The sequence below is a fragment of the Colletotrichum chrysophilum genome, assembly GCF_026319265.1.
Source record: "Colletotrichum chrysophilum strain AFK26 chromosome Unknown scaffold_27, whole genome shotgun sequence".
Lineage (NCBI taxonomy): Eukaryota > Fungi > Ascomycota > Sordariomycetes > Glomerellales > Glomerellaceae > Colletotrichum > Colletotrichum chrysophilum.
Genome location: NW_026517314.1, coordinates 400,298 through 428,282, shown reverse-complemented (window position 1 = coordinate 428,282; position 27,985 = coordinate 400,298). Strand labels below are relative to the sequence as shown.

The following is a 27,985-nucleotide window of genomic DNA, read 5'->3' as shown; positions in this document are numbered from 1 at the left end:
ATTGCGCCTGCCCTCAACAGGATCGGTATCGACATCAGTCATGGCGTCCGAAGAGGGCCCGACTCTTGCGGCTCTGAAGTCATGGAAATCATCATTGAGTCCTCTCAGAGTCGACATCGTCGGTGACTTCGCTGGGAAGGAGCTCTTCGCCATCCATGGCGAGTCGCTCGTTGCCCACTGTGTTGCGCTGGCCAAAGTCGACTTCAAAAGTTTGTTCTCTTTTCATCTCTTTCCCAAACTCAGTGGGTCTTCTTCAATGACGTTTCATCGCTAATGATTACACAGACGGCTTTCAACTACTCCACGCGGTTCACGCCGTTGAGACATTCCTCAGCAAATTGAAGGAGCGCGGTTGCAACTTCCATGTCCTCTGGTTCGACAGCCAAGAGCACCTTTGCGTCCCGCACGATGTTCTCGAGAAAAACCGACACAAGTACCTGTTGACGCGTGCCGTTCTCATGGAACATCTGCGCACCCCGAAGACACGCGACCAAAGAACCAGAAATCCTTGGACGGAAGATTCGTCAGACGATTCTTGGGATGCTTCGACGGATCCTCCAACGGACCCCATCAGGAATGGAACACCCATGAGCTTTGTTTTCTCTACCATCCAAAGCAAGGAATTTGAAGAGTACATGGAGAAGAACTGTCTTCACTTCGTGATGTGTTCTCAGGGAAGCGACTTCGACTCGACGCCTGAGGTGAACGACGGCGTCGGTAGCGGTAATCACCTCAAGGCCATGCGGTTGTTCGCCGACCAGGGACATAACCTCGCATTCATGGATGATATTGAGTTCCGGAGTTCCAAGGTTAGTGCTCATCATCCAGCATTACCCCAAAAAGCATGGCTGACAGTGAAACAGGTCTACACTCATGTCGTAACGTCGGCGCGTTCCGAAGATCCCATCGAAGTAACTGAACCCGCGCCCCGCAGCATCACGACTGATGGGTGGGTCGAGTTTGCATCGAAAATCGACGACTGGTCGGAACTCGAACCTGTTCATCTCAATGATACCGCGGAAGTCAGGGTGCGAGATGTGATCGCTTTTGTTGCGTGTGCCACTTTGTACTCGGCGAAGCCCGACGCTGCTACTGAGCATTGTGTTACTGCTTTTCTTATCCACATTGACCTTCTTGAACACACTGAGCTGGCTCAACGATCCTGTGGTCCGCTCGAGAAGAGCATCCCGGATGATGTCGCTTCGTTTCTCGAAGGGTTCTCGAACATCGCCATCCCAATGATTCGGAAGTGGATGGTTAGCCGCAAGTCCATGGGTACGCATGTCAACTGGAGAGTCTTCGACCTGGTGGACGGACGGGTCTTTCTGCACATTTTGCAAAAGCTTCAATCTATGAAACTGGCTGTGAAGTTTCATCATTTTGAATATTATGACAGAAGAATCCGCCACCTTGTCGATGTGGATATGGGGCGCCTCCTGTCTCAACAAGACCCCCCGAACGAGCAGCCTGCGTCGAAAGCCGCCCCCAACTTCGAACAACTCAACATTGAGCTGAAGAAGACACGCGCCGCAAACCAAGTACTACCCTTCAGCCATCCAGTATTGGACTCGTACTTGGAGGAGATCTGGCTTGACACCGACGAAGAGTGGCAGCAGTCATCTACGGGCTTCAAGATCTTCCATGAACTCACACACTGGCATAATGCGAAGAGGCTGATCGACGCTAAAACCCCAAGCAAGCCGATGGAATGGCGAGCCCAAAGAAGAATGCAGAGATTCATGGCGGATACCATGAAGTATTCGGCTAGCTTGACCAATGCTTCTGGCAAGAACATCGAGCCAGAGCCTATTGTTGCTCATGGCACCCGCAACAACGGCCAAGCAGACAACGGAAAAGACGATGCGGAGGCGAACAACTGGAAGAAGCAGCTTTCAAAGAAAGACGCCGCCAAGGCAGTTAAACGCGGCGCAGGAAGTGGAACGATCAATGCCCGGAAAGCAGGCGAAGACCTCAAGAATGCCAAACTGGATTCGAGAGGTGCTGCTGTTGTCACTTTCTTTGCACAGCAGTGCCAGGACTTCAACAAGATCCAGTCGCCGGCCAAGAGATATCTGAAGGCAAACAGGTACATGCTGGGTCTCTCGAATCAAGACAGACAGATATTTGGAGGAGAGTTGTTGCTGTACATTTGCGAGACTTTGTTGGAGCTCCTCGGCGAGCCGGCCTTCATCGCCAAAGGTGAGATGAGAGCGTTCCATGGAAGGGAGATTGAACTACGAGGCAATATGCTGACACAATACTGCACAGATATGAGCATCATCGCCCTCCTTCGCTCCCATTTGTCGCTCATGAATACGGTGCCTCTCACCAAACCAACAAGGAGGCATCTCGAATCCCTTGCATGCGCCATGCGGCTCCCGCTCCCTCCGAGCTCCGATTCCACAGCCATCGACCGCCCGATTCCCTTCGCAAGCAAGACGGCTATCGCGAAAGAGGTTCTGAAGAGAGGGTTCTTTGAGGAGAGGGCAGCTCGCAAGTTCCAGTTGGAGCATTGCGGCCCGTATCTGGAACGAAGTTTCGACTCTGCCCCTGATGTCCGTGTTCCTTTCGAGCCAGATGCCTGGCAGAGAAGGGTTCTTGATGCAATCGACGAAGACAAGAGTCTCTTCGTGGTGGCCCCAACTTCTGCCGGAAAGACATTCATCTCATTCTACGCCATGAAGAAGGTCCTCCAAGCCAACGACGACGACGTTCTTGTGTATGTCGCTCCTACAAAGGCGCTTGTGAACCAGATCGCGGCCGAGATCCAGGGCAGGTTCTCGAAAACGTACCACACCGCCGGCCGATCTATCTGGGCAATCCATACCCGCGACTACCGCATCAATAACGCAACTGGCTGCCAAGTACTGGTCACTGTTCCTCATATTCTGCAGATTATGCTCTTGGCCCCATCCAATGCCAAAAAGTCAAATTCTTGGTCTCACAGAGTGAAGCGCATCATCTTCGACGAAGTTCACTGCATTGGCCAGGCAGAAGACGGCATCATCTGGGAGCAACTTCTGCTTTTGGCCCCTTGCCCTATTATTGCATTGTCTGCAACAGTCGGAAACCCTCTCGAGTTCAAGGAGTGGGTGGCTGGGACCCAGAAGGCGAAGGGCTTTGACCTTGAGATGGTTGTCCACTCTGCGAGATACTCGGATCTGCGAAAGTTCATGTACCAGCCCCCAGATATGGAGCAGTGGAAGTTTGATGGTCTTGAACCCGTTGAACGTCTTCCCACGCCTGGCCTGGATGTCGATGGCATTCGCTCCGACCGATTTGTGTTCGTGCATCCAGTTGGGAGTATCGTCGACAAGTAAGTTTAATTCGAGCCTTTACTAATGGAAGGCCAACAACGCTAACCCATTCCCAGGAGCAAAGACACGTTGAATGATGTTACTCTGGAGCCGCGTGACTGCCTTCAGCTTTGGGACGCGATGATCGAGTGTGCCAACGATTCTTATCCTGTCGAACGCAGACTTGACCCCGCCTCCGCCTTGCCTGACGTGGTCAAGAAATCCGATGTGGTGGAGTGGGAGGTTGCTCTCAAAGAGCAACTGCATACGTGGATGGCTGATCCATCTTCGCCTTACCCCGCCTTGCGCCAGAAATTTGATGCCTCTTCGAAGCCTAGCACAGATGTCAAGAAGACTATTGAAACGACATTTCCTCTTCTCATCGATCTGCGATCACGAGGAGCCTTGCCGGCCATCCTCTTCAACTACGACCGCGTGGGATGCGAGATGATTCTCTCCGAGGTTCTTCAGAGACTGGAGAAAGCCGAGGAGAAGTACCGCACAGAGAGCGCCGAGTGGCACAAGAAGCTGAAGTCTTATCAAAAATGGCAAGATGGCCTCGCAGCGAAAAAGCCAAAGTCCACCAAAGCCTCTGGAAGCCGTCGAGATGACAAAGACGACGGCACGGCTTTCGGCAAGTTGGATCATCTCCGAGAGGATTCGAGCCAGGAGGCTAGCCAGTGGGCAAGCTTCGATCCCTCGGCGCCTATCAAGCAGTTCAGCTTCGCAGACTCGACAAAGCTTTCGAGAGAAGAGCTCGAGGAGATGATTGAAAATTTGGCATATGCCAACATCAAGAAGCCTATTTTGACTGCGCTGCGTCGAGGGCTGGGTGTCCACCATGCGGGCATGAATAGGCAGTACCGTCAGGTGTAAGTTGTCTCTCACGAGGAGGTGTACGGAGAGTATCTCTTGGGACAGTCAGCTAACAGTGAACGAAAGGGTGGAAATGCTCTTCCGCAAGGGTTTCTTGACCGCCGTCATTGCAACAGGTACTCTGGCGCTCGGTTTGAACATGCCATGCAAGACGGTCGTCTTCGCAGGCGACTCCCCCTTTCTGACAGCCCTCAATTATCGTCAAGCGTCGGGTCGTGCTGGTCGCCGAGGCTTCGATCTCCTCGGCAATGTCGTCTTCCACGGAATCCGCCATCAACGAGCGATGGAGATTATGTCGTCTCGCTTGCCCGACTTGAGAGGCCAGTTTCCAATGTCTGTCACTCTGATTCTGCGCCTCTTTGGCCTCTTGCATGGTACGAACGACTCCGACTTTGCGACAAAGGCAGTCCAATCTCTCTTGACGCAGACTCGCCTCTTCCTCGGGGGCCCGTCCTCTCAACTGTCCATCAAGCACCATCTGCGTTTCTCAATTGAGTATCTCAGAAGACAACACCTGCTGTCTGCCAATGGAGCCCCTCTCAACTTTTCCGGTCTCGTGGGACATCTCTACTTCACCGAAAACGCTGCCTTTGCTTTCCACTCTCTGATGAAAGGAGGATACCTGCATGAGCTGTGCAAAGACGTGAACGACATCAGCAAGCGCAAGGATATGCTTCTGGAGCTACTGACGGTTCTGTGCCATCTGTTTTGTCGCATCCCTTGCTTCCGCTTTATGAACAAGGAATGGCTCGAGAAGGTTGTTCATCGATCTCCATCTGTTGTCATCCTCCCCAAGCTCCCGGAAACAGCTGAGAGACTCCTCACTGATCATAATCGAGAGACCCTGAACATCTTTCTGATCTACGTCCGGAGCTACATCAGGAAGCATCTCAGAACTGTCCCAGACGATGTTCTGCCTTTCACGAAGCGACGGGTCCAACCTCGTTGTGACTCCGCCTGGCACGATATGTCAGCAATCAATATTCCGATTCTCCCGGCAGCTACCATCCGATCCCCATTCGCGGCACTGTCCGGCTTTGCAGACGATTTTGAAACCACTCACGAGTTGTGCGAGACGGTTCGAAGCGGAGTTTTCCTTGAGGAGGAGTCCATTCCGTACATCCCGATTACACCTGCCGAAACCAACAACGTGCCGTTTAATGCATACATCTTGGACTTCTTCAAGCACGGCGACATGGAAGCCCTGGTACGTGACAACGGAATCAAGAGAGGCGACGTGTGGTTCCACCTCAAAGACTTTTCCCTCATTCTGGCGACAATCGTTACTAGTCTGGCCAACTTCCTCGATAAGAGTGGTGCCGAGTTTGATGATGCATCGATGATTGACGTTATGGATGTTGCGGATATTATTGATGGAGAAGCCGACAACGCGGAAGATGGATGCTTAAACGGCACACGAACTTCAGAGACCTCCGCAGCAGCTCCTCAGGCCCAAAACATCAAGCCCAAGCGCAAGCCGAAGAGCGAGGAAGAAGTTCCAGAGTCTTGGATGGACAGCGATGGTTCGGACAACGACGCTAACGACTCCTCTGACATGCATGGCAGCACGGACGAGTCTTCTGGAGACCTTCCCAGCCGGGATGAAGATGATGGAACGGGTTTGGTGAAGGTGTACCGGGCATTCAGACTCTTGCAGCAGGAGTTTGATGAGAAGTTCCGCAAGGTCTGGGCTTGAGTACCTAGTGGTCAAGTACGCGTTTTCGTGTGGAAATGATGGAAATGACGGATTACTGAAATAGCAATCAGCGAAGTGTGAGTAGCTTAGAACAAAGAAAGAACACAGTTTGAGGATACAACTTCGTGGCTTTGTCTCTCAGTTCGAAGCTACCTTCTATCAGAACCATTGAGGTATTTGGGGGCACGTTTCCCTGGATCACTGATGGTCAGTCGTGAATTCGACGGAGAATAGGTGTCCAGCAGAAGAAATACCTAAGACCAGTCTCGACCAGCTCGAAGAGTGAAGACGGCTGTGGTGGATCATACACCCTTGTGGCTTTCACTTTGCTGGTTTAACACAATATAGTTCTCTGACTGACACCTTGAAAGCCTGAAGCGTCCAGCCTCCAAGACAAATTCTTTGAGTGATTTTCCATCTAGTCATTACGAAAGGTTTGCCAAGCTTGTCACATCTAGGATACAATCATACAACGAGGCTAATCCGTAGTTGTAGTAAACCCAACCTCGCCCGTCAGTTGCTTCCGCTTCTGTGCCATCCGCCCCAACCGTTCCTCCCAATATCTATCTCTATCATGCCCGTTTCCACTTCCATTGGGACCCTGTTGAGTCAAAGTCACGTACCCACTCGCCGCGCACCCGTCAATCCAGAACATTGTGTCTCGCGATATGAATGGCGGCCATTGCTGACCCCATGCATCCCCAAACCTCGCCGACTCGGCGAGAATGATATCGTCGTGAAGTGTATGAAGCCAGTCGTGAACAGCCACTACCACCTCACCCAACGTGACGAACGGTCTCTGCTTGGCGTCGACATGCAGCTTTGGCGGATTTTGATAATATCGCCAGGGGTGGTCTTGGCATTCTTCGTCGATGCAATATTCGCTGACCTCGTTTCCGTCGTCGTCTAGCTCGAACTCGTGCTGTTAGGAGATTCTGTGGCACACAGACTCAAATTCTTTCAGGTGATCGACCTCGATAGGGAGGCGAGAAACGAGGGGATAGCAGGCGGGCAATGAGGCGATTGGATGAAAGGTTTGCGAGGCTCCATCGGCGCCATGAACGACAAATGGTTGCCTCTTCGCGTAGGTATCCTTGGGAGATACCGTAGGATCCAAAACTCGTATGTCGCTCAGTAGCCCGGGGAAGGGCCAGACGAGAAGCTCATTTTCGGGGCATCCGTGGGGCTTCCGCAATTCAAATTCCTCGGACCGGGGGAGAATTGTATTTTCAGTGATGTGAGAAGAGTCATAGATGATGTCGTTGCTAGGCGGCGCGGTGATGGGTATCTGTGTTGAATCCATGTATGAAGAATCCACGAGGGAGTCTGGCGCTACTTATGTGACAACGACGACGACAATAATGAGGATGGGATGGGCGGTTTAAATACGAATCAATCGACTCAGGGGAACACCGCTCCCTACGCTGATTGTGTCCGGCCATTCCACTTGCCTATTTCAGACCCATGTCAATGCCCAATTTTGGTCCTCCGGCATCATGCACCCTGCCAACCGCATCCACTCTATGTTAGGGAACTGGATACAGCGAAGTTCTCATGCCTAATAACTTACATTAAATACCCCCATAGCTTCTTCGAATAACCGAAAAGACATGCTAGTTGACCATTGATAGGCATAGCCGTTCAGCACTGTAGGATAAAGCTCTGTAAGGTCTAGGCTTAAGCAGGAGGCTTATACGAGATCATATATCGCGGAAATGATAGAGATGAGGGATTATTAATATTACAATCGACGAGATTCTGTTCAGACTAGACGTAGAATATGATTTGGCATGTTTTTATAAGTCGCGAGCGGCGCCACCCCAAGAGCCCGCTCGGCGCCTGCAAAAATCTTACTCATGGCTTTGGAGATATTCCTGAGACCTGATGCGACTCTTGTGGAAGCTAACATAGGATGCGACACGAGGCTTCACATGAAGTCTGCACTCATGCACGTCTACTCCAAGGTTCTGGTTGCTAACCCTGAAGTATGCGCCAGAGCTTTGTCATCTTCACAGGAGAGGCAAGTCATGTATGTTGTGCTTCTTGAAGACCTTTGTCCAGCTCGAAACGGGTTTATTGTGACGATGAATAGGTCCGTTGTTGAAACAGAACAAAATGAAGTGAAAGCCCACCGTGGCAACAGTTGAGTTGCAACAGCTTCAATCAAACAGAAAGGTATGAAGGCCTTCGTGTGCTAGCCAACCGCGTGGAAGAACATCTCCCCAAAGAGTTCAAGATTTGCAACGAGTGTCTGGAGTCATCTTCCCTCCCAAACTTCTTCATCCATCCCATCAATGTCCCATGCACCCGAAATCCACCAGCAACAATACGTCCCACAATTTTCGACCTGTTCTATCCATGAATTAGAACCGGAAGATCTCAACGAGAATCACCAGCTTTCCTTATTCACGGCCCATAGTTCCAGGTTGCCCAGGTAGGAAGGCCGGGGCTCCCGCCTACCCTGCAAAGAGGCCCACGACCAGAGGCAACCCCAGAACACCCGCCAAAAGGCATCCGATGTCCAACGACGGGCGTGCTCTGCACCTTCCACACATTCTTCTAAGCCTCCGGTCCGAGGGATGTCAACACTCAGGCAAAGCCCCAGCTTGCCTCAATATCCCTCCCCCGACCAGTGAGTTGGCTGAAGGGCGTGCGCGGAAGCGGTAGAGCACAACCGTATTGGACGCCGGATGCCTTTTGGCAGGGTTTCCCGGGTTCCCTCTGGTTAGGGCAGCACTAGTCCGTTAATATGATCCTGCATTTGCCCGTGGAAGAGGGTCCAAAGACGCTTGAGGATCGACGAACGCTTTTCCACAGGCACAGGCGCAGCATAGCTTTCAGTGGGGGAAGGGTTTGGTACGTTACCGTGGTGAAGCTGCTTCAGACAGGCTCAGAGGCCGTACGCTCGATGATGCCCATGTTTTCCATTACCCGTTTTGCGACAGCTTCGCCCGCGTCCTCGAACACAGCCCCAACGATGGCTTCAATGGTTGCGGCTTTATTGTCTTTGGAGACGAGTCCACCATTGAAAGGACTGCCATTGATCCATTGGGTTAGACCAATGTTGTCGCATAGAGCGACGAGCCGTGAATCGCAGGCGAGCTCAGCGACACGCGTGGTGGCTTGACCTGCTGACTATTAGCTTGCTGAGGCACATTTGCATTGCAGATTTGCTTTGCACTACCTATGGTACGCCCGTCGCGGTTTTCGTTGCGGATGATGATCAAGCCGACGATCTTGTCACCGACCATAGCCAACATTCTGTTGTCACGCACTGGGCGGCCACCAATTTGGGTCACGAGGGACCCTTTCCCTTGGAGGGCCTCCCACAAGCGGTCGCGGTCTTGAAATTCGTAGTCAATGATGGCCATCACCTCGTCCTCCTTCTGCTTGCGGTTGTACAGATAGTCGCCCATCGTTCAGTGATTGGTGGCAAAGAGAAAATAGTATAAGGTATAGCAAGGGTGAAATGAAATCTGCGGGATGAATTGGGTTGGAGGATTGCAGTCAGCCTTGAGGGAAGGCATAGCTTATTTATCTTTTGACCCATGAGCCTGCCACTGGCTGGCGAACCAGTTGCCCAGCCACTGTCATGCTCATTCCTCCAAATGTCTGAGACTTGCATGCTTCCCAGCCTTCTTGGCAAGCAGCGAGACAGTCTGCGCCGAATCACGCTTCTTGGACTTGAAACAACGCAGGCTGGGAAATTATCTCCTGCCTTGCTTGGGCCCTGAATTGATTGATCCAGCAGTTATTCCGGGTTGAAGTGCATTCCACTTGGTGTATGCCGTCACGCAGGTATGCTTCTTCGCAGGCCGCAAACATGGACTAATGCAATAAGTAGCCGAGGGGAGAACCTTTGCGTTCCAGACTTCAAGTGCTTATTGCGGCGGCTGGTATTGGTCTTTGGCTGGGTAGTCGCGAGGGCCCTAATTCAATCCAACCACAATCGGCCAGAGGCGCAATAACTTCACAGATGGGGAGCAATGGTGACAGTATGAAGCAGTTGTATTCATGATATCTCTAATTGTTTGCATGGGCAGGCGATGCTCACAGCCAGAAAATCAGAAAGATATGGCAACGAGACACGCACAGCTTCCTAGTCTCGAAATCGCGACGTATATGCTGTCTTCTTCTCGAGGCCACGTCATAGTACCGAGGTTTCTTTCGATACGTAAATCTGAACAGAATGTTAGCGAATGTTCCAAGCCAAGTCTGACTCCATCAAAACAGATACAAGGCAACCCTGTAGGTCATACATCCAAGGAAGGTTGAACGCTCATCGCACGTCTCAAAGGCTCGAGTGACGTCTTGCGTGGAAACTGCGAATAAGGTGGAACATTTAATCATGCAAAGGGAGATGTGCTGCGAGATGGAATGAAATCTCTTGGTGACTTACCGAACTGGCTTGACGCCCTGAGGGCAGCGTGTGCTCTCAGAACGGGTGATGGAGAAGAGGAACAAAGGGTAGGGGCTCAGAAAATTTCGCGTTGAAGAAAATCTTCTTCGGGTGGGTTCTTTTCGCGCTGGCCTGTGCGCTTCGCGATCTCACGTGCATAGTGGAGACAGTTAACCGGCTCGGATTGGCCACACATGTTCGGGCTGGAGGGACGTAACTCCGGAGTACGTATTCCTTGAATGGCCTTCCCGTCCCATCATTCTCGATGTTCAACCTCTGTTCACTGCCAGCTAACTCAGTCAGCATGAGCCGGAGGTATGGTTTGAAATTGGCTGATGGATGGATTTTCGATTGATTGGCATGATTTCTCTGTATCGTCACCACTCCTTTGCGGAGGAGAGAATGTCTTCACCATGGCAAACAAATGCGTCATCAGCGTCGACATGAACATCACGACGCGTCTCAGTGGAAGCTGGCAACACTCAAGTAAAGTAGGATTCCAATCTAGTTGACATCTTTTCCAGGGTCATTCATGCCCTTTCCTTCTCTGTCTCAGAGCAACATACAGAAACCAAGCCAATCCGTGTCCGCCCTTATCATACATACAAGCAAGCAAGCAAGCCATCCCTGAAAATCTCATATTCAATGCATCGGGAAGTCGTAGGCGCCGGCGACGTTGCGGTGGGAGCCATCCTTGTACGACTGGCCAAAGATGGGCTGCGGCTCGGGGATGGGAACAACCATCAGGTCCAAGGTGATGGCCGCCTCTCTTCTCTTCCAAAGTCGGTCGATCTCCTTGTCGTCTTGCGTGAGCAGGAACGGGCACTTGTGGCGCGCGTCGTTGAACTTGCGGCGCTCGTAATCGGCGCGCATCTTGTGGATGTCGTCCGACATGCGGGTCTTCATGACCACGGTGGTAGTCTGCTCGAAGTGGTCGTAGTCGAGCAGCTGACCTCGGGGGATTTCGCCGGTTGCTCCCTCGGCGGCGGGAAGGGGGTCGACGAACAAGTCAGTGATGGCGGCAGGAGGCTTGAGTGAGTTGTTGTCGACGCTGTTGTGGCCGGCGGTGTGAGGTACAGCAACGTTGTGGTCGATAGAACCGAAGTCAGTGTTGCCATCCTGGAGCGCGGTTCCAGAGCCGATGGCATTGGGAGAAAGCTTGGGCTCGAAGTCGCTCTCGGAAGGCAAGAAGGCGCTGGGCGAGACATAGGGAGAAGGCGAATTCTTGGCGAGGGCCTCCATGTCGTCCTCGAAATTCATGCCGTCGTAATCCAGGCCATCGTAGTTCTGCGGCTCGAAACGGCTCATTGAGTGGTGATGGTAGTCAATGTTGTCAAGACGGTGCTGCTCAAGCTCCTGCAGCTGCCGGTGCTGGGACGCAAGCTTCTCTCGCTGTGCGTCGCGACGCTCCGCACCTTGCTGGAACGACTCATGATCTTTCTGTCGCTGTTGCTCTTCCTGGTCGGCGCGTTGCTTGTCCTTCTCCGCCTTCTTCTCAGCGTCCTTGCGGGCCTTGGTAGCAGCGGCGGACTTTCTCCGCTTCGCACGGCAATCGTAGCAGTGGGCGAAGTACTCGACGTTGCCCATGGAGCGTCTGCTGGAGAAAGACGAGGAGGGGAAGTCCTTCTTGCACTTGGTGCACTTTCGCTGGCCCTCGGGGCTGGCCGATCCGGAAGCGGCAATAGCGGTGGCGGTGGAAGCGGGAGAGGGAGCTGGACTCGGAGACGAAGCGACAGTCTGAGAACGACCGAACGGGCTGGAAGACGGAGCAGATGGAGTGGATGCCTGGCCAGACGGGAGGTTCGCGTTCAGAAGGACATCTTGAGGCGCGACGGTCTGGGGGACGCTCCGAGGAATGTCGCCTTGCGGATTACCGGGCAGAGCGATCTTCGAAGGCTCAGGCGAGCCGAAGAGCGAGTTGTCGGCGTCCATCGTGATGTTTGCGATATTCACTGACGTGGTGTTGTGAGTGGGAGAGAGTGGTGGATGGGAGAGCCCTTGAAATATCTTGACCTAGTGAGGTGAATATGGAAAGTGAAAACTCTTGGCCAGAATCAAACTCCAGGAAGGAAGGTAGGAGTAACTCGAGGTAAGTGCGAGTGAGAACTTCAGCTGTCTATTTTCTTTCACCTTTGTCGTCCGATCTCTCGCGCACTTGGGGCTTCCAGGGCTTCCGCGAGTCTTCGAGGCAGAATATTGTTGTGGTTTTCTTTGATCGGGGAGGTTTCGCGTACAGCAATAGAGAGGAGAAAGACAGCGAATTTGACGTGTTAGCCAAACCTTTCCATGGCAAGGCTTCCGTCGAAGGGCAATTTGAAGTAATTTCTATGCTCCAACGGAAGGGTCGTTAGACAATTTTAAGGAGTTCAAGTGAGAAGACGAGCTGTCATTTGAACAGTGAATGGACCCCAAAACCAAGAGACTCCTTCGTCCAACTCCCTATCAGTGATCAAGGCTGCATGGTACACCTCGCTCGAAGTTATATTCTCAGCAGCATCCTGATTAACCACTCCAAGACCGACAGCAATATTTATTGCTCGGAGCATCCAGTATTTCAAGACCATATGGCCTTGAAATCTTCAAGGCCTTCGCATGCGCGAAGTTGCTGTTTTCCCCGCCCAGAGAACGCCTTGGCAGTCAACGTTGTCGGAGAATTATATTCCTGGCGAGTAAACATTCCCCTAGCCTTACACATGCGCAATCTTGCGCTTTACTGACTCGTCCCCAGACAGCTAGCTACCTCAAGTCCGGCATCCATGGAGTCGTGGCCCAGCCAAGAGACCAACCACACGTCAACCGCCGACCTGCCCCCCTTAAAAATGAACAATATGGATTTGAGCGCTAGCCTTCCGACCTTAGAGTGGAGTGTGAGCTGCAAGGTCATGGGAGATGTTGTGGAGAACGACGACCTTCTCAGTCTACTCAAGCCATACGTGAGTCGATAGCTGTGACAAAACTATTTCACTATCTGACTTTACTATTCCAGATTCACGACAGAACCGACCTTCACTCGCTGTGCCTGACCAACAAGATGTTCAACTCCGTCTTCTCCCAGTCCCTATTCGACCATCTCGTCGTCAAACATACCCACGTTCATTGTGCTGAGCCCGATTCCGAAGAGTTCGCAGCCCTTCTGAAGAGCTCAAGCCTTCGACATACGCGAGAGCTTTCTTTCTTGCATATGGACCAGCTCAGCTACATGGAAGACGACTCCTCCAGATACGGTCCCATACTCAACGGAGCAATCTGTCAGATCGTCAAGCGGTGCCCCAATCTCCGTCATTTCACTTTCTCGGCACCCTCGTATGCTGAGCCTGAAGGCTTAGTGGGATGTTTTGTCTGGGAGGAGACGCTTGATTACCTACACAGCTGCTGCCCAGAGCTGCAGTCCCTCTCACTAGAGCAGGCGTTTCCTCGGATCCCCTACCGGGACGCGAATCAGGGTGCGACCTCTGGAAGCTGCGATCATTCAATTGGCAGATTTCAATTTCCAGAATTCTCGAACCTTGCTGCCCTAAGTCTGATCGGCATCGACGAGAGTGCTGTTTCTTGGCAGAAATTTGTAGCGGAACTTCTGTCGTTCGCGCCGCGTTTGAAGGAGCTGAGTCTGTCGATAAAGCCGGCGCCAGGCATTCACCGGCGTGGGGAGGTGCAAACGTTCCGCATGTGGAGATACGTTTTACCCAGCCTCTGCGATGAGTACAAAGCACTAGAAAAGCCGCCTCTGAAGCTTCGCAAACTGAACCTCGACGAGAATGTCGGGTTTGTCTGTGATCCCCAGGGAAGCATCGAATATATCAACTCCCTCACTGATTTGGCGGTGCTCGAAGAGCTTCGCGTTTTCGACAATCAGATGTATTCGGCAAACTTGATTGGAGTTTTACCTCCTTTGATGCCCTACAAACTCTTCACGTACGACAAAATGCCACGCCTTCGCAGATTCTCGTTCGGCGACATGGACGACGATATTATGGAATGGCTCATCTACGCCGCAGAGACACCCTTCAAAAACCAACTTACCCTTCGCAATGACGGAGTTGACCACTGGGAGGGTGGTGTCGAGCTATTCGAAGCTATTTCCAGTCAACGAGCACGCAAGAGGGATGAAAACCCGCTGATCAACTTCACGACAAGGGACGTGGAGCCGATCTTACGACCAATTTTGTGGACCGATTTTGACTCTCCCTTGTTCCCCTACACTCCGAAAGCACGCTTGGTGGTCCCTGGCAGGTTCCGCCTGGGTGATGCTAAGCACAGACGCTTCAAAGCCTCTGATCGGCTGGGAGACTGCATATGGATCAAAAGTATGCGCGTTTTCGTTGAAAGCGTAAGCCCGAGTATGAACGAGTTGCTCAGTCATCTTAACGGAATGCATGCGATCGAGCAACTGATGATCGTCAGCTACAAGGCGGACAGTTGGGAAGGCTTTGCTCGCCTAGACGACAATCCAACGTGGAAGACAAACGTGCAGAGAATTGCTGTCGCTTTGCCAAGCCTGACATACCTGAAGGTCAACAGGATGTCGTGGAGACTTAAGCACGCGAATGATGGCAACGAATTGGTGGCGGAGAGATTGACTGCGATAGAGGACGAGATGCTCGGCAGGTTTCCGCCCCTAAGTGACTTGCCAGTGTGTGGCATGTTTCGGAGAGCTTGGAGAAAGCTGGTCATAAGTCCTGAATTGATCGGAGATTGTGAGAGATGGTTTCTAAAATAGGTTTTCGTTCAAGCAACAGCAAAGATGGACAGCTATCACGAACAGGGTGCGGAACGATTGGCAAGGAATGTGATCTGAAGCTCCATTTCTAATAATCCACCACGAATAACTGAAAAACGAAGGAAGGGAAACAGCGTAACTCATTGGTCTAGCAATAGATAGGTACAATGGATTGCGATAACTGAACAAAAGGAATGCTGAGCATGAGTTCAACCAACCGCTCCAGGCTAGATTTACCACTTGCATGAGGCGGGCTCGTCCTACATCGTTTTCAATATACCACGAGCACCAGCAAACTCCAACTGATCCATTGTTTCAACCCATAGCCGTTTTGTGACATTCTTGCCTTCTTGTGTATAAAGGAAGGCAGCAAATCTGCAATGCATTAGTCACCTATGCAGCCGACGAGGCCAGGCTTTGCCAACTTACGGGTGAATACTCCAGCTCATCAGAAAGCATCCATGAGATTCTTTGCCCTTGTTCACCACAGCATCAACAAAGCAAGAGGCCCCGACTCTCGGAGTTCTGCCCGTCGCTCCAAAGGCCCAAAGACCCCACCTCAGGAGGCCAGGAGCATCTCGGCCCAAGGCAGTGCCCCTGCACCAAGCTGGATCTGACAGGTTGACGATGACGTCGTCGGCAGAAACAATATCGGAAAGCTTCCAAAGAAACATGTGAGCCAGAAGCTTGGACGAGTTGTATGTTTCGGAGCTGAATGTCTTGGGGTCGTCAAAGGACGGTAGCAGGGGTTTGGCATCCCTGTTGGGGAAGCTTGCGGCGAGCGTCAATGCAGCGTTGACGACGGTTAGGTGTGCAGGGTCGCCGTCGGGCTTACGCTTAGCCTTCAGGACCGGCAGTAGAAGGATGGCGAGTAACATCGTGGACAAGTAGTTGACCTGCAGTGTCTCCTCGTGCCCAGTGCTTGGGTTCTTGGAAAACGACATCTTCATAATGCCGGCGTTGAGAATGACGATGTCAATCCGAGATGGGTGGCCTTCGGCTCGACGGGCAAATGCTTGGATGGAGTCATACGAATTCATGTCGAGTTGCCACACATCGATGCTGGCGCCAGGGTGCTGCTTGCGGAGTTTGGCTGCTGCGTCCTCTCCCCTGTCGAGGGAGCGGACGGCAAGGACTAAGTGCGACAACTTCAAGCCAAGCAACTGAATGGCTGCTTCGTACCCAAGTCCAGTGTTGCCGCCGGTAATAATGGCCGTTTTACCTGCAAGGCTGGTGTTCGGAGCTGGCCATTGGGGTTTGGCGCAGAATTGATTGTGAAAAAAGACGCCGCCAAAGGAAGATGTTGAGGGAGGGAGATCCTTAGAACCAGTCATATTGAAACGTGTTGGGGTTTCGATTCAACGTTATAATAAAATGAGAAACAGAATGATTTTGCTGGAAGCTGTGTGCTGGTAGTGATGATCCGAAGACGAGCGGCATGGGCGTGAATCTTTATACCTCAAGGGCTGTCAAAGATGCCTTGAAATTCAATCGAGAATCAAGAGCGATTGGCATTCAAATTGACGAACGGACTCAAAAACTGCGCCATCTTCCCTCAAAGTCTTGCCATATCTCCGCTGACCAGTTTGTATACCCTTTTGGGAAACGGCTGCGATGTCAGCCGGAATGAGGCTATTCCCGATTTGGCATACAATGTGGTCGAGGGCGTAAGAGCGATCAGCAGCTGATACCCATCGCACAAGCAATGGCGCTTACGTCTGTGTAATTCCGAATCCCGTCCGATATCATAGCAGCATTAATTGATAAACTCGGGCTTAAGTCACAATCTGCCCGAGGCTCTCGATTGCACTTATCAGATCATTAGATCGCAGAAGATCTGTCAGCTTGTGAGAGGATTCATTCCATTATCTACTCTGACGACAAAAGATTGTGACATGTGATCTGGACACGAGCAAGGGTGCAATCAGATTCGCGCAGCCCAGAATTATTGTCTTGGAAGAAGGCCCATCAGCTGTCTCCCACGATTCACCTCTGCCAGAGTGAGTTGACCGGGAGCAGATGGGGCGGGAAGGAGCTCGTGTGTTACAAGTGATATCGGCGAAAGCATCCTTGAAAGCTGGCCATACTGACCCATGCCCACGGCAAGGAGAGGCTTGGGGTTTTTTGAAGAATGACTTCTTTCGAACAGAGCAAGCTCGTGGCAGTCATAGACATCTGCGGACAAGATGCTGAGCTTGATGATATCTATTGAGTCCGGATTAGCAGCTAAGCTAAGAAGGTAGCTCACGATTTGTGTGTTTACCCCCGAATGCGTCCGCTGTGGCATACTTCTCCCGCAGGAGGTCACTCGTCCATCGTATATCACCAGTCCAATCATGGAACGAGGCGATGATCTTCGAACTTCCTTTCTTCTCAACGACAGCATTGACCAGTTCAAGAGACCATTCGATCTCAACATCAATGTATTTGCACTGCTCTTCCACAGCCATGAGCATCAACGCCAGAGCCTCGTTTTCGGCGTCCGGCGGAAACTCGCCCCCTTGAGGCGCTGTGCGGATAGTAAAGAGAATAGGCATGTCGGATAGAGATTGAAGGAGCTTTATCTGAGCTTGGACGTAGCTCAGTGGCGGCAAGTTCGTGGTACCCAGAGGCTCACGAGAGGGGCTGAGGAGATCGACTCTCATTTCCCAAATGTCACCACCATGGCTGATACGAGGAATATCAGCAGCGCCAAGAGCTATGTCTGAGTAAGTTAGGGGTATGATGAAGGTTTGTCGACGCGGATCATGGTTGTGATTATCGAAAAGGATGTCCGCCATGACGATGGTGAATAGGCGTGCGAAGTTGATAGTGTGGTTGTGGAGAAGATTTATATTTATGCGCTTTTCACAGGTGGTGATCATGTACTTTGTCAATAGCGATATTTTAGTAGATTTTCCCCCGCGTTTTGTTGGTTCTAATGCCGTTCAAATTCCGAGAAAGCTCATCGGGTGATGTCAACGCCGTCCAGTATCCGGGAATAGCTTCCGTCCCGCCTCTCGCAGCCGGCAAAGAAAATAGCCGTCTCTCATCGCCGCAACGCATTGAGATCGGACATCAATATCTTGACAAAGCTAACTGCCATTAATACTATCGGCTAATAAGATATAGTCAACTTAGCTCAACTCATGTACTAGCACAAACGGGGTATGAACACGTGGTTCTCACAATTGCAGTGAAAGTGTTCAGTCACGGCCAGGCGTTGGATTGCGTGATTGATAAAAGACAGATACTAATTATACTGAGAGCGCGAGATCTTGTGACTTTCACTTGCCAAATATATCCAGGCATGCTGGTTCCGGTGCCGGAGAAGCTAGTAAAGCTCCCGCTGGAGTTGTTCGACAGCCTATGAATCATATAACACCCTAAGCTTCATGGTGAGACGCTGCAATCTCCTTCTCGTCACGTCCCAAAGCATCAGCATGGCCATCATCCCGACGCTGGTTGATAATCTCCTCAGTCTGCCGACGCCAACTGCGAGGCATGCCCTTGCGGGTGAACAGCACGTCCATGTCTTCAAGAGAGATACCCTTGGTCTCTGGAATGAGGAGGAAGGTGAAGACAAATCCAAACACGACAGAACAAGCGAACAACAGAAACGTGCCATACGTGATGTCCGCCATCATGTAAGGCGTCGAGTAGACAATCGTGAACTGGCCGAGCCACTGAGCACAAGTCGTGAAGACCAGGCAGATTGAGCGGATACCCATGGGGAAAATCTCAGCGCTATGGGGCAAGGTCAGCAGCGCGCGAACTTGAGAGGGTCGGAGAGGATATACCAGAAGATCCATGGAATGCCGTTCCATGAGATGGCATAGAAAACGGCGAATATGTAGATCATTACGATAGCGACATAGGCACCGGGTGTTCTATCGCCTGCAGACAACTGACCGGCCTCGAAAGATCCAGACAGCTTCGCGTATGCTCCGAGATAGAACAGCGCAATCGCGGCCCCGGTCGAACCGATCATAAGGGATTGCCGGCGGCCGAGGGCGTCAACGCCCCATATCATGTAAAGCATTGTAGCAAATGCTTTGACAATGCCAAAAATGCCGGTAGCCAGAAGACCTACGCTAGTGCCAGTAAAGCCGATGGATTGGAAAATCGAGGGTGAATAATAGTTGAGAGCGTTGATGCCAGACCTGGAATGATTGAGCTCAGTACTCTGTTGCAATTTCACACTGAGACGACCACAACCACTCACATGTTTTGGATAAACATTAGGGCGATGCCCAACAGAAGGCGGCGTCTGTTTATGGGAAGCTTGATCTCCCGCAGTTTCTCCAACAGGCCCCTATTCGCACCCATCACAGTCTCTTCCTCGATCTGTTGTAGAACCGTGTTGATCTCCCAGTTCAGATATGGATGGTCGGCAGGCAGTTTTCGCAGGCGTTGAAGAACTCTTCGCGCTTGATCAGTGCGACCGGCGTTCAAAAGCCAGCGAGGAGACTCAGGCTGAAGAAACATGCAAATGGACAGAAGGCTGCCAGGGATAATCTGCAGTGCGAATGGCACATGCCACTGGGTGTCGGAGCTTCCTGAAATATGTATGTTGACTCCGTAATTCACCCAGAAGCCGATGATCTGAGAGAACTGCAAGAAGATTTCGAATACTCCGACAAGGCGCCCGCGAATCGCAGGGGGACCAGACTCGGAGATATAAACCGGAATGATCATTGATGAAGAACCAACGGCAAGACCTGTAATTAGTTTCGATGCGTCAGCTACTGCAAGAACTTGGAATCGCATCGCGACCAACCTGTCAGAACTCGGCCGGCGTAAATCAGGGCTAGATTACCGCTGGCAACGAGCTGTAAGATCGCGCCAAGGTCGAAGAGCGCGCCGCAACCGATCAGAACCCAGCGACGGCCCAGCCGCTCAACCAAGTAGTAGCACAACAAGACACCAAAGAAGCATCCGCCCTGAAATGTGCTGACGATGTTGGCTTTGAGCGCAGCAAGGTCGGTGCCTGTCGATGAATCGAGCCCGAATCGACTCTGAAAGGATGGAAGCGACATAGTACCTCCTATGAACGCAGAGTCGTATCCAAACATCGCGGAACCCATGGCTGCGGAAGCCGCCAGACCATAGATCCTCCAGTTGTAGACCTCCGCAGGCGCGGGGTTGGCGGAGTCATCCTTGGGTCGCTTGAAGATATTGACCATTGTCGCTGGCTTCAATCGCATGCAATACAAGCGAGCTTACAGACCGAAGAAAAAACGAGCGTGTCTCAGAAATCCGCCTATGATCGAAGAAGGCTGTTTCCAGGTGGGCTTAATATGAACCTGAAGTGGGTTTATCCACTCTGTTTTGACGTGCTACCCCAGATCTTACCCCAGACATCCACACCTCTCTTCCCCAGCTTTTGGAGCGAGCAAAGGGTGAATATTCTCCCCAAATTCGACACATGCACGATGACCCAGGGATTTGAAGAGGGGTTTTGAATTGGAAGAGTTCTTTCCCGATGCCAAGCAGCCAATCGGGCTATCACGCCAATGAAAGTCAAGTTGCTCTTTGATTGGAGATCCCATGATTTGGTCAGAGACGTATTGCCCAGCAGAAGGTGGGGTATGCCGAGCTCGCCAACAAATGTTATTCACACAGCCATGTCGCTTTGTCTGCGCACCATTGGATGATGGGAAAGGTGTCATCAATGGTCGCGTCTGACGGTTGTTTGTTAAGCCGGCACAGGTTGACGATCACCACAAGTTACATCGCATACAGTAGCGCTACATCCACCTTGAAAGCGTAGACACCGCATGGCCGTTACCATGGACTTGGGCTCCAAGCTAAGAAGTCAAATAACTATGTTTCAATGCTTTCAAAGTGGATGATGACATCGCCATTGTTTTACCAGCGGTAGCATCTACATCTGGGTTCCTGGCAAACTCCCCATACATGTTCCTGACCTAGCCAGTGGATGAGCCGTAGCGATGACATCTGGATGATAAAAGAGTGGAAGGTGTTATTTGGGCTACGGAAAATTAGGAGCTACAGCTGACGTCGTTTTTCTTGCAGGTGTAAAGCCCACACATCGAGGGCGCCTTGCACAGGCCGCAGTTACCACCGCCCCAAGTACTCTCCATGTCCGAGCCCTTGATTGTCTTATTGTCAAGTTGATAGCATACTGTGGACTCGTAGCTGTAGTCGACGCTGAATATTTCGGGCTTCCAGCCGTCTGCTGCAGTATACTCAAAGGATCTCGCGTTGTTCTTCACGACGGCCTTGGCGCCGTTGTCGCACTCGAGCTCGAAGACAGTCTGGTCGCTTGCCCAGTGTTTCCCGCCGCCCGTCCGGCAGACTTCCACGCCGTTCTCCCAAATCTGGACGTTGACGCTGTCTGGCTGGAATGCGCAGTTGCTCATGTAAACGTGAGCAGCCATGCAACGTGGTTTCGGCGCGGGAGCTGGCGGCGCTGGGGCAGGCGTTGGACCTGGGACCTGCCACGTCGCACATCCAGCAGTTGTGATGGTGACTTCACCGTGGGGACCGCCGGTGATCGTCCAAGTCTCGCTCTTGATACACGTACCACCTGATGGGCTCGGGGCTGGGCCAAGTGTTGGGAGGTCGGGTAAATGGAATATGCTAGACGTAGTCGTACCAAAGCTGACGCAGGACGTTGAAGTCACGCAGACGCCGCCTCGTGGTCCTCCGTTGCACAGCGTAGCAGTTGTTGACGAGAGACATACTTGCCCAGGAGGCGCTGCTGTCGGTGCCGGTGTCAATGTTGGCAAGTTGGTCAACCCACCTCCAAATCCTCCTCTCTCAGCTGGCCTGGTGTTGGTCGGGCGCGAGGTTTCCCACGGCGGAGCAAAGTCCGGTGGCGTACCAGTTGGGTTTGGGCTGCAGTAATATCCAGAGCAGAGATGGCCGCAGTTTGCTGTGCAGAGAGGCGCCGGCGGACCCGGCTTCTACGTGACGCGAGGACCTTGGGGTGCAGGGTTGTTTCCACCCCCAGGCAAGTTGGGAATCGGGCAGGCTGCCTGTCGGCTGTCCAGCCCTCTCTTTTGAGAGCTTCCACATTGTTCGAATGGATCGGCAAGGTTCCAGACCATTTTCTCTTTCTGTTCAAAATCTGCTTCATCTTCCGTGAGAGGGAGAGGTCGTGACACTTGTTGCATGATGGATTTGAGGGATGCGGGATCCTCCCCGAATCCGTAATGCATTCCTCTCACGTAGGCAACAAGACCTGCAACCAGCGGAGCGGCTTTGCAAATGAGCATAACGTAAGTAAGTGGTCGTAAGCCTTGACAATGAGAATGCCTGTGACTTACCAAATGATGATCCAGTAGCCGTGCCTGCTGAGAATTGCGGTGACACAAATACCTCGTTTGGAGGAAAAAGTAGCCCTTCGCCTGGAGCCCATGTGTCGCCCGCATTGCTGCCAGCCCACCAGCCTGCATTATTGAGATAGCCAACAAGAAAGGCCCCGTCGAGCTCTCGGACTAGAATTCCTGGGACAGTTGTAGGGTCATCTTCGCCTTGGTTTCCAGCGGCAACGACGAAGGTGATTCCGTAGCTTTGTTCCATTCTCTTCATCAGCATATCTGCCGAGGAGTTAGCTGGTGTCTTGTTTACGGCAACTCGACCAGAGCGGGGGCAGCTTCTGACGAAACATCTTTCGCCACTTACAAATAAGCTGTGTGAGAGGATCGTTCCTGTTCTTCGCAAAACCCCCGGACACATTCACCACACCTGAGTTCCTAGGTTTCGGGTTCCGCTTGTCTTCTTCTGTGTCTTCATCCGTGAAGTCATTACAGATAAGCGTAAGTGCTTCCAAGAAGCCCTCTGCGCGTAATCCTGGAGGTCCGCGTGGCACAAATACGAGGTCAGCATTTCTCGCGATGCCAACTTTGGAGCCAACGGCATAGTTTGCCACCAGATGTCCATGCTCGGTCTCGAACGTGCTGGACTGACGTGCTGGGCGCCAGTTGCCCCCGGTGAGAGCTTTTGCTTGCTTGTCGAAGTCCTGCATTTGAGGAATTAGCATAATAGGAGGCGGTGGAGGGCTGAAAGAATTCAAGTCTAGAGACGCTGTCCATCCGATTCCCTGTCTCAAATACTTACTGCTGCAACATGTCCCCTCCAGCCGCCTTCGATGATGTAGATCGTTTGACCCTCACCTTCGGGTGAGCTGAATTGATACGTATATTTGCCATCATTCGGATCGTGTTCGCCATTCTTTTGGAACCAATATTTGTTGGGCGGCCAGGAAATCTGTGACAGATGCCAGTAATGGTCGTTGCCTTCGAACCTCTTTGTTTTGGAGGTACCGGGCGCGAGCTGGAGAGGTGCTAGTGTGATGTTGTGACTCGAAAGTTGTGGCTCTTGGATTGCTGCAAAGCTTCCATCTTCCAAGCCTTCAAACCAATCTCGCTTGCCCGTTGACGAGGTCGTAGATGGCATTCTATAAGCACGACCAACCTGGGGATGGAAGTTAGTGACTGTATTGCGACCGTTAATGCGACGTGGTTACGCCGACGTACCTCGTCAATTTCGTCAGAATTGAAGTAGTCGAAGGCAAGAGGGCCAAGGTTAGTAACATGAATAAACGCGGTAAAACCCATATGTTTCGCTTGAATCATCTCAAATCCATTCTTCATGTCTCTTTTCTTGAGAGCCGTATCGCGTCGCTCGAGGACACCTTCAACAATTGCTCGAGCTGGGGCCGAAAAAGGCATGCTCAAAAGAAGGATACCATCACTGCCGTCTTGCTCGCTGCACCAACTCGGCTCGGAACGCTTCACAAGGAGTCGTTTCTCCGGTGCGTGGGTAGCTTCTGGAAGATCCGGAAGCTGCATAGCTCTGCGCGTAAGCTTGCACGCATTCGCTGTCTTCGTAGCTTCAGCGTCTTGGAGATTGCAGCCCGTAATTGTAGCACATCGAGATTTGACCTGTGTAGCTGTAGTCTTCGTTGTGCCCGCGGACACTGAGGTAGCGAAGGAGCTGGTTGTAATGCAGAGCGAAGCTTCCGCGGGCGTGCAAGAGGCGGGCTTTGGCCGAACCTCGATACTCCCACCGGGATGGACACTATTCCAAATCATAATCAGCAATTCAATCATCAATTGCAGCGGGACTAGGGGGTCTTACGTGATCTTAGGCCAAGGGGGAAGCGGACCGATGATGTTGATGTTCGGTGGGAACCTCAATGGAGGCGGGGGGCCTCTGCAAATGACAGGTTAGAAGACGATGGGCCTTTGGTTTCGAGATAGCGTTGCACTCACGGTCCCCAGATGCCGGGCGGAATGATCCATTCCAAGCCACCGATGTGTATGTCGAGGTCATCCCACTTAACGCATATCTGTATCAGAAGGATGTGTTAGAAGACTTGTCAGAGTAACAGGAGGTGGAACGTCGAGAACTCACCCAGAAAAACCAAACTTTACAGGTGCTCTTGTGTTTGGGGCCTTCTCCATCGTCATCTTCACCACTGTTGGGCACGTCGGTCTTGACCGGCACGACCGAAATCACTTCGGGCCATGTACCTGTGGGCTCAGGACCATCATCTGTGTCCCATGTGAACGGTGTTTTGCTGGTGGAAGGGAGCTCGGTTATTGTGGGCGGTCCTGCTGGCGGGACAGTGATGATGGGAAAACCTGATTGCCCTTGGCTTGGATCCTTTGAAGTCCATTGAGCGGGAGGACCTTCTGTGACAGAGGGCCAAGGAGGGATCACTAGAGTCCTAACCTGAGTCAGACCTCCTGGAAGAGTGAAGGTCGTGACAATAGGCGGGATGCTGATGCTGGGCAAAGGTACGATTGTGCTGGAGTCAATTTGACCGGAGGTGACGTTAACATTATAGTAGTCCATCGACTGGGTTACGATGGGCGGAATCTGAATCGTAAGGGTCGTCGTAAGATCTGGCGCGATCACAACAGATGTCGTGTAAGATGGGATGGTGATGGTGGTGGTGGATGGTAGTGCCCTCGGGGGCAACACCAGCTGACAAGGTCCAGTGCATTGAGCGGGGGTGCCGGAATACACTTCGGGAGCCAGGAAAACAACTTCTGGATCATCATGTGGCCTGCAAATGGTTAGACTGATTGAATGGGGGACATTCTGAAATACTTGCCCTCCTGAGCCAGGAACTTGGAAATCAATAGACCAAATCATGGTGCCACCGAAGCAAAGGCCATCAGCAAATGCCCTCTTTGCTGCAAATGTCTCTTCGTCGTCGTATCCAATCCACTGATCGTCCCAGGTAATCTGCTTCATCATCGAGTCTGCAAGATACTTTGGCTTGATGTTGCGCCGCTTGATTAGCTGCTCAATCTCGACCAAGGACATAACACCTCCGAAGTTGGTACATGGAGCTGGGTTGCTTGGACCCGAAAACGGACAGAGAAGATCGCTGCAGGAAGGGTCCGCAAGCGTGTAGCCACGGCCGTACATAGCAAGGCCGAAGTTGAGCTTTGCGGGATTCAGGCCGTCGAACCAAAGAGGCACGGTATTCTTGGAGATCTCCTGTATATCGGCTTGGCCTCGAACCTTCTTGCCAAGAGCCAGGACATCGGCGTCCCAAGAGCCATGCAGATCTGTCAAATGTCAGTAATCCACTGACCTCGAGCTTCTTCAAAAGAGACATACCATATGCCATGAAGCCAAAGAAGTCGACGTAAGGCTCCATAGCCTTTGCATCAAACCACCTGAATGCCACTGTTAGCGAACTTGCAACGTCAACCAAGTACGTAGATCTTAATCCTCACCTCAGATACCAGTAGTCAGGAGCTAACGTAAGACTAATTCCATAGGCGGTGCCGTACGCAGCCCGCATCTCTTTAACCAGAAGGGCGAGATTCCTGGTATCAGCAAGCTTATTACCGCCTCGTTCAGGTGCGCCAGGGTACTCCCAATCAAGGTCGACTCCTTGGAACCCGTGTGTATCCATGTAGGTCTTGACAGAAGCAATGAAAGCAGCTCTGTTCTCTTTGGATGCTACCATCTCACTCCTATACATCGTTAGAAATGACCAGGCTGCGGCATACCTCATGCTTACCAAGTCTTATGCGTTGCGGCTTCCGGATTGCTCATGTCAAAGCCTCCGATGGCGATCCAAGTCTGTAGATTTCCATCTTTGGAGAGGTCCGTAAACTCTTTCATCAGCGTAACATCGTCAGGGTGCGCCGTGGCTATGGTGAACGCAGCTGGATCAATGAAAGCGAACGAAAAGAACAGATGAGTGTAGCCTTTCGTGTCAAGCTGCTTCGGCGTGACCCTGTTGCAAAGTCGGGTCCTAGCATTCCATGACTGGTAGTATCCGATGGTTCTTCCTTTGGAGCTTCCGCTGCCCTGTGCACAGGATGGGGAGCCGGTGATTGCGCAAGAGCCATAACCAGCCTGGCATGGCAGTGTTCCGTGAAGAGGATCGGCATTGTGGCAGTAGACGTCGGTGGCTACATCGGTTAGCACGGGTGCAAGCGTTTGAACCATTCAACTTACTTCCACTAGATGGCTATCAGTATCGCTTCTGAGCTTGGGAACTTTGAATTCGACAGGGACTTACCACCATCCGGTCGCACTACAGCACAGCTTCATGCCACATGGCATCTCGGCATTCTCACTAAACTCGCCACACATTGCGGTCGCATTGCATTGACTCTGGCAACCTGTACCGCAAAAGTCTGGCCCATACCCACAGATGTTCTTGGGCCCACAGCAGCTGTTCATATCCCAGTCAGCACGCGCCGTCAAGAAATACATCAGAACTGTTACCTTCCGTCAACACAAGGACCATCTGTGCAATACAACGGTCCGTCGGCACGGCGCTCAAGGCTATATGGCTGCCTTGAGGTCAAGTTTGCACTAGACTCGAGCAATGAATCAAACTCCACGTTCTCTGGAGTAGCAACGTGAGGTGCCTTGGCTGGGTTCTGGTGAGCGGGACTGAGCTTGATGGTGTCGATCCATGCTGCAACTTGTTAGCTGCAAAGCAATGATAACGCAAGGCCCGTATTCATCATGCCACTCACATCGTTCTTCAGATGCGCGTTTTGCGTTGTTAAGCTCGTCATGGTATGGGTTGGTTCGACGATAGGCGAAGGCACCATAGTTGAGAGTCAAGATACAGACAAAGACAAACGAGCTGATAGCCAAGGCTACTAGCCGGCCGGTTCGTGACTGCATGTTTGACAGCTTGCCTGGTTGACGCCCTTGCTCGTATCACTGTGCAGTGACACTACCACCGGGCGGAACGTACTTATACTGGTTCTCGGCTTGCGAATTTTGAATCGATCCGAGCGCGGCTTACAAGGCATCAAATACGGTCATGAATTTTGCCGCGGACCCCAAGTCTAAGAGTCCACGAGCTTCAAATTTAGAAAAGTCATCAGACATATCTCGTATTGATCCCTGAGTAGAAGGATCAGACCGACTCTCGCCGGAGCTAACGGGAGGCAAATTGAGAATGTAGACGAAAAATTTCGACTCTTGTCAAAGACTTCCAAGTCTAGATGTTCTGGAAGATCTTGGCAAATGTCCTTCGAATGGATGCCTAGGCTAGCGCTGAAAGGGACTGGTTGAATGACCTGAAATGCAACCCATCAACAAGCCCAAGTTCTGGCTGGTCATTGTAGTGCGGCCCAGAGACAATATGAGCAAGGGCAACTATCTTGGCCCCCCTGAGTGCAGGCGATTATCGATCGCGTGGACTGTTGGTCGCACTTTACCTGACAGATTGCGGCACGCTTCTGATTTGCGCGCTCGGAATGCAAGTGGAACTAAATATTGAGTCCCAGGATTTCCAGTAGTGTGTTGCTACATTAGGCAGTCGACGTTACTTAAAGCTTTTCAGCTCCAGGGCTAGCTAGATTCCTCTGCAACCACACAAGCGGGGCTCGAGTCCGAGGATAACCAGGGTTATTATGCTTGTTTGTAGGGCCCCCGCTACGGCACAACGTGCAGAATGTTCCTGCCTAGAACACACTTTGTTTACAAGCTCAATGAGTCCGAGAAGACTTTGCCATATTAGGAAGGTTACTGTGGTTGAAGGATTTTCGGTATAA

At 51.9% G+C, this 27,985-nt stretch overlaps 8 protein-coding genes across 8 annotated transcripts; 2 read left to right on the top strand and 6 right to left on the bottom strand.

The window, feature by feature from the left end:
* Nucleotides 1-40: 40 nt before the first annotated feature.
* COL26b_004520 (uncharacterized protein) lies at nt 41-5,868 on the top strand (the record flags this gene model as incomplete). Its single annotated transcript, XM_053177395.1, has 5 exons — nt 41-209; nt 286-809; nt 864-3,316; nt 3,374-4,168; nt 4,239-5,868. 5 exons carry the CDS (start codon nt 41-43, stop codon nt 5,866-5,868), a joined length of 5,571 nt encoding a protein of 1,856 aa, XP_053038754.1.
* A 2,880-nt stretch (nt 5,869-8,748) lies between these two features.
* On the bottom strand, nt 8,749-9,284 carry COL26b_004519 (uncharacterized protein; the record flags this gene model as incomplete). Its single annotated transcript, XM_053177394.1, has 2 exons — nt 8,749-8,996; nt 9,053-9,284. The coding sequence occupies 2 exons, from the start codon at nt 9,282-9,284 to the stop codon at nt 8,749-8,751; spliced, it is 480 nt and encodes a 159-aa protein (XP_053038753.1).
* Nucleotides 9,285-10,909: 1,625 nt separating this feature from the next.
* Nucleotides 10,910-12,199, bottom strand: COL26b_004518 (uncharacterized protein; the record flags this gene model as incomplete). The annotated part of the gene is made up of 1 exon (XM_053177393.1): nt 10,910-12,199. The coding sequence occupies one exon, from the start codon at nt 12,197-12,199 to the stop codon at nt 10,910-10,912; it is 1,290 nt and encodes a 429-aa protein (XP_053038752.1).
* An 887-nt stretch (nt 12,200-13,086) lies between these two features.
* Nucleotides 13,087-14,803, top strand: COL26b_004517 (uncharacterized protein; the record flags this gene model as incomplete). Its single annotated transcript, XM_053177392.1, has 4 exons — nt 13,087-13,200; nt 13,254-13,710; nt 13,762-14,594; nt 14,786-14,803. 4 exons carry the CDS (start codon nt 13,087-13,089, stop codon nt 14,801-14,803), a joined length of 1,422 nt encoding a protein of 473 aa, XP_053038751.1.
* Nucleotides 14,804-15,244: 441 nt separating this feature from the next.
* Nucleotides 15,245-17,521, bottom strand: COL26b_004516 (uncharacterized protein; the record flags this gene model as incomplete). Its single annotated transcript, XM_053177391.1, has 4 exons — nt 15,245-15,359; nt 15,414-16,206; nt 17,076-17,189; nt 17,248-17,521. The coding sequence occupies 4 exons, from the start codon at nt 17,519-17,521 to the stop codon at nt 15,245-15,247; spliced, it is 1,296 nt and encodes a 431-aa protein (XP_053038750.1).
* Nucleotides 17,522-18,349: 828 nt separating this feature from the next.
* On the bottom strand, nt 18,350-20,149 carry COL26b_004515 (uncharacterized protein; the record flags this gene model as incomplete). Its single annotated transcript, XM_053177390.1, has 4 exons — nt 18,350-18,710; nt 18,740-19,126; nt 19,189-19,684; nt 19,744-20,149. 4 exons carry the CDS (start codon nt 20,147-20,149, stop codon nt 18,350-18,352), a joined length of 1,650 nt encoding a protein of 549 aa, XP_053038749.1.
* Nucleotides 20,150-20,968: 819 nt separating this feature from the next.
* COL26b_004514 (uncharacterized protein) lies at nt 20,969-21,367 on the bottom strand (the record flags this gene model as incomplete). Its single annotated transcript, XM_053177389.1, has 1 exon — nt 20,969-21,367. One exon carries the CDS (start codon nt 21,365-21,367, stop codon nt 20,969-20,971), a length of 399 nt encoding a protein of 132 aa, XP_053038748.1.
* Nucleotides 21,368-24,274: 2,907 nt separating this feature from the next.
* On the bottom strand, nt 24,275-26,414 carry COL26b_004513 (uncharacterized protein; the record flags this gene model as incomplete). The annotated part of the gene is made up of 6 exons (XM_053177388.1): nt 24,275-24,285; nt 24,371-24,818; nt 25,053-25,519; nt 25,572-25,630; nt 25,691-25,933; nt 25,981-26,414. The coding sequence occupies 6 exons, from the start codon at nt 26,412-26,414 to the stop codon at nt 24,275-24,277; spliced, it is 1,662 nt and encodes a 553-aa protein (XP_053038747.1).
* Between the last annotated feature and the right edge of the window lie 1,571 nt (nt 26,415-27,985).